The 12,640-nt window shown below is 54.1% G+C and overlaps 4 protein-coding genes across 4 annotated transcripts; 3 read left to right on the plus strand and 1 right to left on the minus strand.

The window, feature by feature from the left end:
* Window positions 1-1,173: 1,173 nt before the first annotated feature.
* On the plus strand, window positions 1,174-2,034 carry B0T26DRAFT_690399 (uncharacterized protein). Its single transcript, XM_060441080.1, has one exon. The coding sequence runs from the start codon at window positions 1,440-1,442 to the stop codon at window positions 1,659-1,661; it is 222 nt and encodes a 73-aa protein (XP_060303878.1). The 5' UTR covers window positions 1,174-1,439; the 3' UTR covers window positions 1,662-2,034.
* A 743-nt stretch (window positions 2,035-2,777) lies between these two features.
* On the plus strand, window positions 2,778-4,616 carry B0T26DRAFT_90924 (Alpha/Beta hydrolase protein). The gene is made up of 3 exons (XM_060448150.1): window positions 2,778-3,229; window positions 3,403-3,446; window positions 3,532-4,616. Exons 1-3 carry the CDS (start codon window positions 3,122-3,124, stop codon window positions 4,340-4,342), a joined length of 963 nt encoding a protein of 320 aa, XP_060303879.1. The 5' UTR covers window positions 2,778-3,121; the 3' UTR covers window positions 4,343-4,616.
* A 1,326-nt stretch (window positions 4,617-5,942) lies between these two features.
* Window positions 5,943-9,571, minus strand: B0T26DRAFT_633635 (uncharacterized protein; the record flags this gene model as incomplete). Its single annotated transcript, XM_060436553.1, has 4 exons — window positions 5,943-7,171; window positions 7,234-7,376; window positions 7,436-9,082; window positions 9,159-9,571. 4 exons carry the CDS (start codon window positions 9,569-9,571, stop codon window positions 5,943-5,945), a joined length of 3,432 nt encoding a protein of 1,143 aa, XP_060303880.1.
* A 1,310-nt stretch (window positions 9,572-10,881) lies between these two features.
* Window positions 10,882-12,323, plus strand: B0T26DRAFT_631227 (WD40-repeat-containing domain protein; the record flags this gene model as incomplete). Its single annotated transcript, XM_060436329.1, has 5 exons — window positions 10,882-11,196; window positions 11,311-11,402; window positions 11,526-11,592; window positions 11,690-12,027; window positions 12,131-12,323. 5 exons carry the CDS (start codon window positions 10,882-10,884, stop codon window positions 12,321-12,323), a joined length of 1,005 nt encoding a protein of 334 aa, XP_060303881.1.
* Between the last annotated feature and the right edge of the window lie 317 nt (window positions 12,324-12,640).

Raw genomic sequence — 12,640 nt, forward strand, 5'->3', positions numbered from 1 at the left:
GACCAGCACTCGTCAAACAGTGCAACTGAGCAAGACGGACGGACTAGAATACCCGACTTGACTGCAGCGGCCGCGCTCGGGAAGCCTCTTTCTGTCAGGTACGAACAGATTGCGGCGCGGGCGTTAGGCTATGAAGACAGGCGGCGGCGAGGGGCTGAGTGCGTGTGTGCGGCGGCGGCTGACGTCGGACCTGGACTCGTCTTGTCAACAAGGTGGGTTTTGGGGCCGTCGTTGGGCACCGAATAGTATCAGACCGAGCTGACGGGCAGCAGGCGGCGAATGCCACTAGTCAACGACCAGAGGGCTAACTACCTTAACGGGTCTTAGGAAAGATTCCGGTTGCACGGGCGGCGAGTCTGAATCTGGCAAGGCTTCTCGGTCAATGCTGTCGGCCGGCTGAGCTAGGCCCTGGAATGTAGTGACTCGCAGAATTTCTCTATGAGAAAAATTTCTTGAAAACTGCTGGAAGATGTTGTTTGGGCGTTGATGCATGGCTAGCTTTGTTGATGAGGTCGCGGTTTCCTGCAGCCAGACTGGCTGGCCCACAGTGTGGTGGGTGCAAAGCCAGCGGAGCAGCCCGCCGTCCCGACTCGCGATTCCGAATTGGGCCGTTGGTTGAAGACATGGGGGGTGCGCGGGTAAAGTCGCTGCGGGGGGCGTGGATAGAGGAAGCACAATCCTGACACGAAACCAGAGTGAAGCGCGTTAATGGTTGGTCAGGAGGCTCCCAAGCGCGTTTCAATTCATTTAAAAAAATAAAAAAAAAGAAGCCAATGCCGGCAGCCAATTGCTGCACGAGTGTATTCTTAGTGGGTTGCGCTTTCATCAGTTGACCTTCAGACCTTGAAGAAAAGATAAAGCTGCAGTGGCCATTTTGCCATTACTAAGGGAGCGTTATTATAACGTGGCGCATATGTCAAGCCTCTTCTAATCCGCAGTTAGAAGTTCATTTGGATAATCTTGAAGGTACGAAATAGGTACTAAGTAGTTGCGCCGTTTGTCCTATCCCAATTAGACGCTCCTTGCGTTTTCCCAAGTCATCCATTGATGGCGAGCGTCAAGGAACCCAGCAAAGAGCTCAGGAACAGGGGCCTGCATTGCGAATCAGCGTCTTCTAGACGGGAGCGCTACGGCCCTAGGCCAGCGCTTGAGCTTCCCATTCAAAGAAGCGTTCCTTCTCCTGCATCAAGTGTGCATCAGCCCACCAATGGCGAGTTTCGTCGCTCACTGGCCCAAGTTCCATGGCGCCCAATGGAGCGGCTGACATTGGGGTTGCTTTACCCACGCCCCTCTCGGCTCCTGTTTCAGATATCTCAGAACGACTTGCACGAGAATGGTCCGAAGCTCTAGTTGGGGTCTAGCGCATGGAAGTAAGAATCTATCCTGGATAAAGGCCAGATTTGGCAGTGATCAGGGAAGGTAGAAATAGAAGGAGCTGCATGTTGCATGAACGTGAGCGGCGTAACCCAATCCAATGGTGGAATCAGCATCGCGCGCGTCTCTCCCGTTGCATGGCTGCCGCTGCAACCCTTTCCAACGACAGAGTCGCCGCGATGATCTTCCCGAGCTTGTCCTGGTGGGTGTCATATTCCTATATGCGGGGAGTTTGGCCCACCGAGGCGGTACCCTGGGGACGAGAACAGTGGAAGACGGATAGGTAACCTGAGGTATAATAGATGCTGGTGGCAGCAAGGCCTGGACAAGACATCCAACTTCAACGATAAACGGGGCGCCGGTCAGGAAAGGGGGTACCCGTACCTACCTATCTAGGTAGGTACAGTAGGTCATCCAGAACCAAGACTTGTGAATGATAAGCCAAAGGGACCGGGTAGTCAGACTAAGTAAGGGTGGCGAGCTTGTGGTCCATCTCCATGCCTCATTTTTGGACGGGAGCGGGAGCTCTGTTCACTAATAACCTACCTGGGTACCTTTGGCCTGCACTTTGACGGCCAGACCCGCGGGATCGGCCCCGGCCAGGAGGCCCGGCCGCCTGACTTGGCCCGCAGTCATCCGAAGTCCATGTGCCGGAAGCTTGAATACTATAGTGGGCCTTGGATGGTGCTAATTACGTTTCTTGAGCTTTGAAGCTGCCAGATGTCGATGTGTCTTCAAAGTGGTTTTTCACGACCTACTTAGGTAAGACACCTCATCTAGGTCCCTTCCTGCCGAGCTAGGTAAGTACTTAGGCGTGCCTTCAAGACAGTTTCATTACATCATCATGCCTTGCGTTCCTTATTGGGTAGCCCAGTACGGATACGTCGTATGTACAGTACCATAATCAGCGTCCCACCTTCCTTCAACCTATCCATCCATGTTCTGCGCCGTGCATTGGAACCAACATTAGTTGGCAGGCAGACAACTTTGTCCCTCTCGGATCGAGTGGCATGGAATGGGAATCTTTCTGCTGCTGAGAGACAATTCCGTCCTGGTTGAAGCTTAGGTTGTCAGTCGCAACCTACAGTGTAGGTTGCCCGCCTCGCAGCCCCAACGCCTGTGGGCTTTGACGGGCTTGAGCTCTACATTCGGGCTTGCATTGGATTCGAGTTTCAGTTTCTTGGCGGCCCGTGAGCTCAGCAATTCCATTTCCACATCCATCAGTCAACCTTCAGTGCCATTCAATCTGAATTCCGGGCTGCCGTGGGCACTGACACGCTGTCGCTCAATCACCATCACACAATCGCACTGTCGCAGGCTCACAGCACTGAAAGTCAAACTCGGGGGCCCTGAGGTGTGCAGCCTGCTGACGCGACTGCTCCAAGAGTCAAGTCACCTAGGATAGGCAGGGCATTGACAGTCATCGGAGCCCCGACCGGCATCCACTTATAAGTCTTATTGCCTACCCAGGAAGGGGGAAGTGGGCTCGGATTCCGACGCGGCGTGTTAATCCCTTAGGGATTTTTTGCCCACAGTCCACACTGTCCACTAACAACGTGGACATACCGCCATTTCGGCCAGCCTCCTCCCTGGTCCCAGACAGACCACCTGCCCGCCTGCCAACAGAACAGGACCGACCTCCCGTGCCGATAGTCCTACAGCACGTACTAGGTTCAAGGTTCCCAGCTCCAAACGGTAGCCGCACGCAGCCACCTCACGCACCGCTCCTCGCCTCGACCTCTTCACTATGTCCTCCCCGTTTCCTCCCAGTCCCAACTCTTCGTTCCTCGAACAGACCGTGTCCGTCGTGAGCAGCGTCGCAGGCTACATGCGCCTGCCGGCTATTGCCTCAACTGTATGACCCGACGTCTCTACCTCTCCCGCCCAGTGCCTGAATGGCTTTACCGTCAACCACGCCGGCTGGCCGAGGGGGCAAGTTCGAAGCTTTCCCCCGTCCTGGCGCTCGTCGTCCTCCGAGCCCGAAGCCAGTCCGTCTCCAGAAATGCTAACACATTCTCGTCCGTCTAGGGGTTCGCTGCTCTCGTCACATCTCTGCTCTACTTCAAACAAAAGTCTGTTGAGAACCCCTATCCGCCCCGCTATCCCTTGTTGGTCGGGACACGCCACTGACCGGAGCACCCCACCGTGCCCCTGCAGAGCCTTGATCTATCCCTCTTCCGTCCCGGCGAACGCCCGAACCGACATCCCCCGTCCTAGCCAGTTCAACTTCCGCGACTATGAGGAGCTCATCATCCCGACCAACGATGGCGAGAAGCTCTCGGCCTTTTACATCCGCGGCCGGCGTCGGGGCCCCAACTCCAACGTAACGGTACTCATGTTCCACGGCAACGCTGGAAACATTGGCCACCGCCTGCCCATCGCCCGCATGCTGATCTCGATGACGGGCTGCAACGTCTTTATGCTTGAGTACCGTGGCTACGGCATCTCGACGGGCCAGCCCGACGAGACGGGCCTTAACATTGATGCCCAGACGGCCCTGGACTACCTCTCTGACCGCACCGAGACGCGGGACCATGTGCTATTCGTCTACGGCCAGAGCCTGGGCGGTGCCGTCGCCGTCCGCCTCGTGGCCAAGAACCAGAATAACCCCAACTACAACATCGGCGGCTTGATTCTCGAGAACACGTTTCTGAGCATGCGGAAGCTGATACCCAGCATTATCCCGCCCGCCAAGTACTTTGCTCTGCTGTGCCACCAGGTCTGGCCCAGCGAGAGCTTGATCCCCTCCGTCAAGGTCCCCACCCTGTTCCTGAGCGGGCTGCAGGACGAGATCGTACCACCCATCCATATGAAGCGCCTCTTTGATCTGTCCAAGGCCCCAGTCAAAATCTGGAAGCCTTTCCCCGGCGGAGACCACAACTCCAGCGTCATTGAGGAGGGCTACTTTGAGGCGATTAACGATTTCATGACCAGAGCCACGAGCGATGATCCCGTAGAGAAGATTTGAACGTGTTTGTTTTCTTACCGTCTCCCGGAGCCTAGGTTGATGCTCTAGCACGGTTCTGCCTGTTTACGGAAGACACACGTGTGTTGGAAGACGGCGGCTGCTTTTTATTTTCTTCCTATATAATATTGATACCCCCGATTATTCTAGTTGGCCTAGCCATCTTACATGGATATTAGGACAGACAACGGAGACTTCTTTACATTCTCTTCTCTGCTCTGTCTGTTTTCCAAAGTTGTGCATGCACACACAGTCACGCACGTCATCTAAGCCAAGTCAAGGCATTGTGAACGTGTAGGGACAGACGAAAGCGCGGGTGCCAAGCCGTGTCAATTCACCAATATGGTGGGCCGATTTTAGCATCACAATTCAACTGCGATATTTTACTCTCGACCCCGTCCGCGTGTCAAATGTTTGTTTACTTTTTTCTCGTCATCCCTCCCGCCTCTCACCATCCTGCAACTACTATGCAACTCTCGTCGCGCAGTTCCGTTCGTACGTACACACATTTTCACACGCTCACGGGAGGGGTGCCAGACAGACGAAACTACATACGTAAAACTCACCCGTTTCCGTCGGAAAAAAAAACCGTCTACCCGTCTTACCCGTCTGCGTCTAAGCGAGCGAGAACTAACAACTGGCTGGCTGGCTTGATAAGTGGCGTGGTGTGGAACCAATGTTTACCACCAAGGTACGTACTCCGTACTCTATTCAAGACGCGGGCGGGACTTTTGGTTTTGGTATTAGGGAAGAAGAGGAGGAGAGGAGGAGAGGAGAAACTTGTCCGGTATTAATTGCCTACTTACCCACCCTATTAATCTCTACTGTGCCCCCAATATCAGGTATCAGTTATTCGGTACTACTACTATACACAAGTACCTAAGTACTGTACGGATGTATGTACCTGATTTTAATTGCTGGCGTCAAGTCAATGCATGCCGCTCGCTGCACAGGTTGGTTCGTGGTCCGGATCGCGGGGCGGGATTGTACCTAATAACAGGTGTCATGCACTGGGTATATATCAGAATACCACCTCCCTATAGCTTAGCTATGTAGGTATGTTTATGATATGCTATGTTATGATATATATATTTGTACGTAAGTGGCCTTATTCTGAGTGCGTTCCGATATGGTAGACAAAGTGGCGAGATGGACCCTCAAGGAGGTGATGTGATTCTGAGGGGTGGCGCCACCGATGATAACCGCTACTGAGATGGATGTTCTGTAAATGCTTACTGATGATATTTTGCAAGGCCAAAAGTGAGCTCGCTACTCCGAGTACGCAATTAATTACCCTTGGGTGCCGTGCAAGAACTCACAACTTCTCACGCAATAGACGGCTTGATGAGATGAGGCATGAGGCCCAGTGGCATGTATGGCCAACTATGGTATGAGGCGGATGGATGCTTAAGGGGTCAGCTAATTCGCTATTAAAAAACGAGCCTACTCATCGGTAATTATCTATGATGTCTACCATACACAGTAGTGATAAAGTTTAATAACTATATAATCTAGCTAAATTATGAAGACTTCCAGTTCGTAGAACTGAATGATAACCCTTATCCACTCATAGCGAGGTGGCCACCGAAGACCCCGAAGTCGCCTAGGCACCGGCCAACTCATCTGCACCCACGGCCTCAGTATCGCTTCCTTCTCTCTTGTTTTCACTCGCAGCATCAGATTCTCCTGCACTGCCCTCCGCAGCCTCACGCTCCATCTTCTCTGCCGCGGTGAGCCAGTCATCCTCAACTTCTTCCTCGACCACTTGCTTCTTCTGCTTGAAGCCCACCTTCTTGAGCGCCATAAAGCCACGAGAAGTGGGTTGCTCGACCGCGGCCGGTGCGCCGTCACTTGCAGCTCCACCTCGGCGCCAACCCCCACGGCTCACGACCGAACTCCAGCCGCCCGAGTTCGCCGAGTTCTCATCCTCTCTCCGCGTAATGTTCAGCGACGTGTCTGCATGGCAGAGAATTACGCCTTTTGCAAACTTGAGTCGGGACACAGCCTTCGCAACTGCAGGCTTCAGAGACGTTAGTACAGCTTCCAGCGAGTGAGGTGTAGCATCGAATGAGGCCGCAACGGCGGCAGCAGAGGCCAACGGTGTCGCCTTGATGATAATCTCATCCGAGGGCAAAAAGCTTGTTGAGAACGTCAAGGCAGGTCCTGAGCGCGCCGCCGCCGCCAAATCAGCAGATAGGGCCCGTTCTAGCTCGTCAATCGTCAAGCCAAACTGCGGATCCTTGAGCAGGAGAGCGTTGAACGTCTGTGGACGGTCCGCCGCTGCGGCAGACTTGATAGAAAATACCGCGGCACCTACCGCTGCGGTAGTCTTTGCAATGCGAGCGCACTGGGCTAGCGTCTTCCGAGGCGCAGACACGAACCGCGGAGTCTTGAAGATGCATACATGCCGATGAGGCTCCGGGTCTTGACTCTCCGAGTCTAGACCAAAATCTTCGGCAAGTGCGTGCAGAAATGCTCGTTGGTTGACCGGCATGGGCTTGAAGCGCAGGCGCTTTTCATCCGCTGCGCCAGCAAAAACGCGGAACTCGCGTTCCTGCCCCTGAGCCCAGGTGTTGTTATCCCGAAATAGTTTGAGTGTCGTATCGGAATATGGTATATGGTCATCAGTGCGCGTCTCGGGGTCGATTTTGAGAGCATCGGCCAACAGACGGTTACGCTGTAAACGGAGGCACTCGTCGTCGCATTTAAGACTAGTCTCCCGTGTTGGCCAAGGGTTGAGTCTGGTGGCCTGGCAGCGGACTTCCTGTTTGCGATGCTGGCAAGGGCATGTAATAAACGTCTTGGACTGGCAAGGCTTATCCTCTTTGCAGGCTATATATCGACAGTTAGACTCCACCACGGAACCACAAGTATGTATGAAGTATTCAACTTACGAAAAGGCGCATGGCACTGGTCGGTGCAAGTGTGCTCACATGACTTCCGAACCTTGCTACAAGGCTGCGCGCAATGTGTACCCGAAATGTCGGCATCCTCGCATTGTCCTGCCCTGTGACAGAGGTTCTTGCATTCATGGGTCCTGGCGATGTTATGTTAGCATCAAGCGAGACTGGGGGCTGAAGATACAAAGTCACCTACCCGCACTTCAACTTCTTTCCACAAGGCAAGCCGCACCGAGCCTCGTCAAACCAGCAGGGCTGGTTCTTCAGCGTCTTCTTTCCACAGACGCAGGGCTTTTCGACAAGAAAGGGGCAATTTGGGCATTCTGTGCCCTCGGGGTGGCACTGGTGAGAAACGATAGGATGCCCACATGGACGGGCCTTGGTGCATGGAAACCGACACTCGGGCGGTCTTGTTCCACAGGGCTGAGGAGGATGGAGCACGGCACGCCCGCAAGAGCAGCTAATTTCGTTAAAAATAGCTTCTGGGCAGGACATGCATGGGCCCTTATGACAAAGCTGTTGGCAAGTGTGCAGGCCGCACTTCAGCTGGCGGCCGCAGACTTGAAGGCAAATATGCTCGGGCTCGTAGTTTTCGTTGGCATTTCGCTTTTGCTTCCGCCTCTCGGTTGCCTTCTTCTCTCCCGAGCAGCAGTGCTCTCCGCACTCGTGTCGCCCACAGTTGAGCTGAGTTCTGCAGACGCGAAAGCACAACGGACTGGCTGTCTCGCCCTGGTGACAAGCAGATTTCTCCATGACTCTCCCGCAGCGGCAAGTGATATCAATAGTCTGGGTGCACACGGCACACGAACCAGTGTGACACTTGTCCGGGCACGTATGCCCACAGGGCAGTGGCTTATTGCAGGTTTTCTCGCAGTGCAATATTGGGTCTCGGCATGATTTCCGTGCGTCCGCCGACTCGATGCGCGTCTTTCCGCACGCGCAATGGGTAATGACGTCGGGCGAGAACGGACAATGAGGAGTAGATTCGTCCTGTGTATGGCAAGGCTTCTGGCAGACGTGATATCCGCAGTCAAACTTCCTCCCGCAGGTCTTATAACAGCGGAATGAGCCTTCAAACCACAACTCAGACTCTGGTTCTGAATCTTCAGCGGGTTGTGGCGAGTGAAGTTGACCGTAGTTGAAAGAGTCCAGGATATCGCCGCGTTGGTCGCATGGGATTTCTTTATGCTCTTTCCCGCAATAGCAGGCCGAGAGAATCGGAATCTCGCAAGCGCCGCATAGGCCAGAATGGCAGGGCCGGGAGCAAGTATGCTCCCCGCATGGAAGTAGATCACCGCAGACCTCTTCGCAGCTCCACCCCTTCCCATACTCGGTCTCGGTGCACCGTTGAGTGGCCGTGTGTTTGCCGCAGTGGCATGATTGCGTTGGGCCCATCAAAGTGCACGGCGGGCAAGGCCCGGCGTGACACATTGAGGGGCACTTGTGTGAACAGGTAGCACGAGCCTTGGAGCATGTCTGCCCGCAAGTGTGCGGAGGGAGCCCAGGAATATGTTTTGGGTCTGTCTCCTTGCCACACCAACAATGGTACGGCCCAGGCCCCTCGACTAAGGATGAATTGCAGCCAGGGCAGCGCCAACTCTGGTCCTCCTCGACATTCTGGTCTTGCTGTTCCCGATTATTGGACCGATTGGTGTGCCATTTTCTCACACAGTGAAGATGGGCGACAGTCCAGCAGATGGAGCAGAACCAGACTCGAGAAGTCTGGACAACTTCACTTGTGCATATTACGCACTCGTAATGGCCGTTCTCGATATCCTCGTGGATCCGAGTGGGCAAGTCTTCTGCTGTTGACTTAGCAGGCCTTGATCTTGGCGGACCGTGTCTTGCGGCTGGCGCTTTTGGCCGGGAACTATAATCCGTGAGCTTGGGTTCTGACTAACGCAGAATAGCAGACCGACCTTGAAGGCACCAAAGGCTTTCCCGGAACAAACTCGGGAGCGGCAGCGCTCAGCGATGGCAACGCAGACGAGCTCGCCGCCTGATGAGTGGGGGCGAGAGGCCCGCCGTGGCCCCTGTGAGACACCACGATGGACCGTTGGGCCGAGGAACCACCCCGGCCGCGCCGAGAACCCCCACGTCTTCCCCGATCACCTCTGGAGCTTCCAGACTGGGCGTCATGTGCAGAAACCGCATTCGTGGCTTGATTTGGGGCCTCCGCAGCTGGCGCAAAGGCTATCTCGATCTGACTTCTCTCACCGTCGCCAACTCGCGTCGCCGAGCCATGTTGATTGCCTCGTCTTGACCGACCTCTTCGTCCCCTCGACCCTCTCTGAGAGTTCGATAGCGGCGGGGCAGCCTGAGGTTCAGGCATGTGTGGATGATTAATTGTGCCGAGAAGGGAGGTGGCGGAACTTTGGAGAGGTTGTGATGTGCGAATCGTGAGAAGTTGAGATCTGAGAATCTCGGGGCGGCCTGGATCGGGAGAGTGAAAACGGAAACGAACGAAACGAAAATGTGGAAACCCTGCTCTCTTTGCGCTTTTTGAAATACAGCGTCTTCGAATGATTCAGATGATGGGGATAAAAGGAGAATGCTTCGGATGAGAGCCCAAAGGAAACGGAGGTAAAAGCTGAGATTGAGGTCGAATTCAACCTCTTCCATATTTCAATGCAATGGAAGGCACGGTTCGAGAAGAGTCACCAGAGGCATCGCCCCCTCCCCATCAGGTTTAGCGCCGCCTGACCAATTTTTAAACCTCCCCGCGCCACACACCTAACACCCCACACTAAATTGAACTTCAGTGCGCTCTCTGGCAAGACACTCAGGTTATCGGGTTATAAGACCGGAATCCTGGCTTCTTTCACTGTAACAGCTCTGAAACCCACGTAATTATTCCGCCTCTTGTAGGGCGTAACGGAAGCATTATCGGCCAGGTCTCATTCATCATGAGCTGTGCCTCAGGAGCCACTTTCTAGCCTGTGGAAAGACACATTATTCCCTAGGGCTAAACAGCGGGGGCAAAAGAGCCTTAACAGGGTTTAGATCCGTTTATTAATTACTTGCCGTGCTGCATCAAGGGCGGCAGTCTTAAACAGCGCCGAGGCAAGAAGTATCAATCACTATGAATCATCTTTTATTACAGATTCACTGGGCGAATCAAACTGAACGGGCGACTCACGTTACCTACCAGCATTAGGCCATGGCAACATCGGTCTCTTATACCATGACGCCGATGCATCCAAGAGCCTTTCTATAACAGTAGGACCATTGTATTCAGTTCACTTGATTAGGTCTGGATTTCCATCTGTCGCCCTCAAACGCTATCCGTAGTCCACAACAGCGAAGCGGACAGCGCGCCTCAACAATCGTACAATGTAGAAACAATCTCTCCAAAATCCATTTACTTAAGGTAGCTGGGTGATGTGATGGAGCAAGCAACTAACGCAAACCGAATATTTGGTGAAACTATAAGTTTCAGAGTTACTAGAAAGCGGTCATAATACGTGGAGAGAAAGAGACCAGACCATGAACTCCCCTTTTCCACTGAGCAAAAGGCATAACCCTAACCCGAACCCTATCAAACTTTTCAACCACACGAGTTCACCAGTGATACCTTAACTCTACCAATTTTGTCACGGAAACCTAAGAGAAAGGGAAAAAGCCCCCGCCAAAAAAGGCAGCATGTATCCGCTGAGCTGTGCCAACGGGTACAAGTACCCGGGCACGGAGGCGCCGTACGTGCTCGACATCATCTCGGTAGGCGGGGGGCTTGCAGCGACGGCGTCGGACCAGAGCCTCTGCCTCTTCGACCCGCTGAGGCTGGACCAGGGCCCGCTCAAGGCCATCCAGACGGACCACGGCGCCCTCAGCAGCGCAAAGGCCTACAGCGCGGCCGAGTCGGTCGTGTGTACCACGGGCGAGAACGGTACTGTCTCGCTCTGGGACCTACGGCTGCGCCCCACCGATGCCCGCGCCCTGCACATAGCCGGCGGCGGAGTAGGAGGAGGTTGGTCTTGGTCACTATGACGTGCTCCCTTACCTAAACTGTATTCTCCCTCTGTCTAGGGTTGCTGATATCATCTGTCTTCTGTAATGTGAAAAGGCGACCAGCCAAGCTTCTTCTCGCTCGCGTGCTCGAGCCAGGCCAACGCCCTGGCTGTCGGAACGGAGCTGGCGAACCATCAGGCATCCATTATCATCTGGTAGGTCTATGTTTCTCCCCCCCTTTCTGATGCTCAAGGAGACGAAACGGCGAAGTCAAGTATTTCCTCGGGCTAGCCATACATAGACATTCTATAGTTAACACGTCGTTTTCTCTCCTGTAGGGATCTCCGGTCGCCTTCCGCGCCGAGGATACAGTACAATGAAGTCCACAGTGACGACGTGACTGAGGTATGTGTTTACCCCTTTCCCATATCATCTCTCTTTCCCCCCCCCCCCTCCCCTCATACAAACAAACAAATCTCACAACCTCCCCCACCCAACACAGCTAAACTTTCACCCGTCGGCTCCGCACCTGCTGCTCTCGGGCTCGACCGACGGGCTAGTCAGCGTGTGCGACACACGCATAGCGGACGAGGACGAGGTCTTAGTGCAGACGTTCAACCACGGATCGGTGCACCGGGCGGGCTTCCTCAACGACACCGAGTTGTACGCCGTGTCGCACGACGAGAAGTTTGCCCTGTACGACATGGCCGAGGGCGTGGCCAACGGATCGGCCACGGTAGACTTTGGCGACGTGCGCCAGGTCGTCGGCTGCCAGTACGTGGCCGGCGTGTTCCCCAAGCTCAACGGCGCCGGAGCCGTCATAGGGGTCGGGTCGCAAGAGTGAGTTCATTCTATTTATACCTCCCCAACTCATTATTTTCCTTTCATGACCTACCTCCCTCCCTCTCCATATCTTCCGGCCCTAACAAAAAGAGGAAAACAGCCAAGAAATGTTCCAGATGATCCACCTAGCAAGGCAAGGAGCTGCATGGGGCCTGGACAGAGACAGTGTTGTCGCCTTGCCCGGCGCGCATGGGTCAGAATTGATCCGCAGCTTCTATTTCATAGACGAGGAGCAGCTCGTGCTCACGGCAGGAGAAGACAGTTGCATCAAGGCCTGGAGGCCCGGGAACTGAGTGAACGCCCAGCCCCAAACTGACGGCAACAGAATTTTTTTTTTTAAAAAAAACAAAAAAAACGAAAGATTTTGTAACTACGGTTCACGATAGATATGAAGTGTATTATATGTGTCATTTCATGTTCCATCGTCAAATAAATCACCTAGGAGCCGTCCGAGACGGCACTCAAAAGCTTTTCTCCATTCCACCCGACTCTAAATATTAAAGGCTTGCCCTGGCAAGCCCAGAGATCGTGTCGAATCTAAACGAGACGATTTTTTTTCATATGTATCAGAAGGCGACTCCAGTGCGTGAGCCCTGTACAAACACATGGC

This window comes from Lasiosphaeria miniovina (assembly GCF_030549165.1).
Source record: "Lasiosphaeria miniovina strain SMH2392-1A chromosome Unknown B0T26scaffold_1, whole genome shotgun sequence".
NCBI lineage: Eukaryota > Fungi > Ascomycota > Sordariomycetes > Sordariales > Lasiosphaeriaceae > Lasiosphaeria > Lasiosphaeria miniovina.

Coding starts and splice junctions, on each gene's coding strand:
- B0T26DRAFT_690399 (XM_060441080.1), top strand. CDS start 1,440: ATGTTGCATGAACGTGAGCGGCGTAACCCAATCCAATGGTGGAATCAG.
- B0T26DRAFT_90924 (XM_060448150.1), top strand. CDS start 3,122: ATGTCCTCCCCGTTTCCTCCCAGTCCCAACTCTTCGTTCCTCGAACAG. Junction 3,230..3,402: donor TGCCGGCTATTGCCTCAACT/GTATGACCCGAC, acceptor TCGTCCGTCTAG/GGGTTCGCTGCTCTCGTCAC. Junction 3,447..3,531: donor CTGCTCTACTTCAAACAAAA/GTCTGTTGAGAA, acceptor GTGCCCCTGCAG/AGCCTTGATCTATCCCTCTT.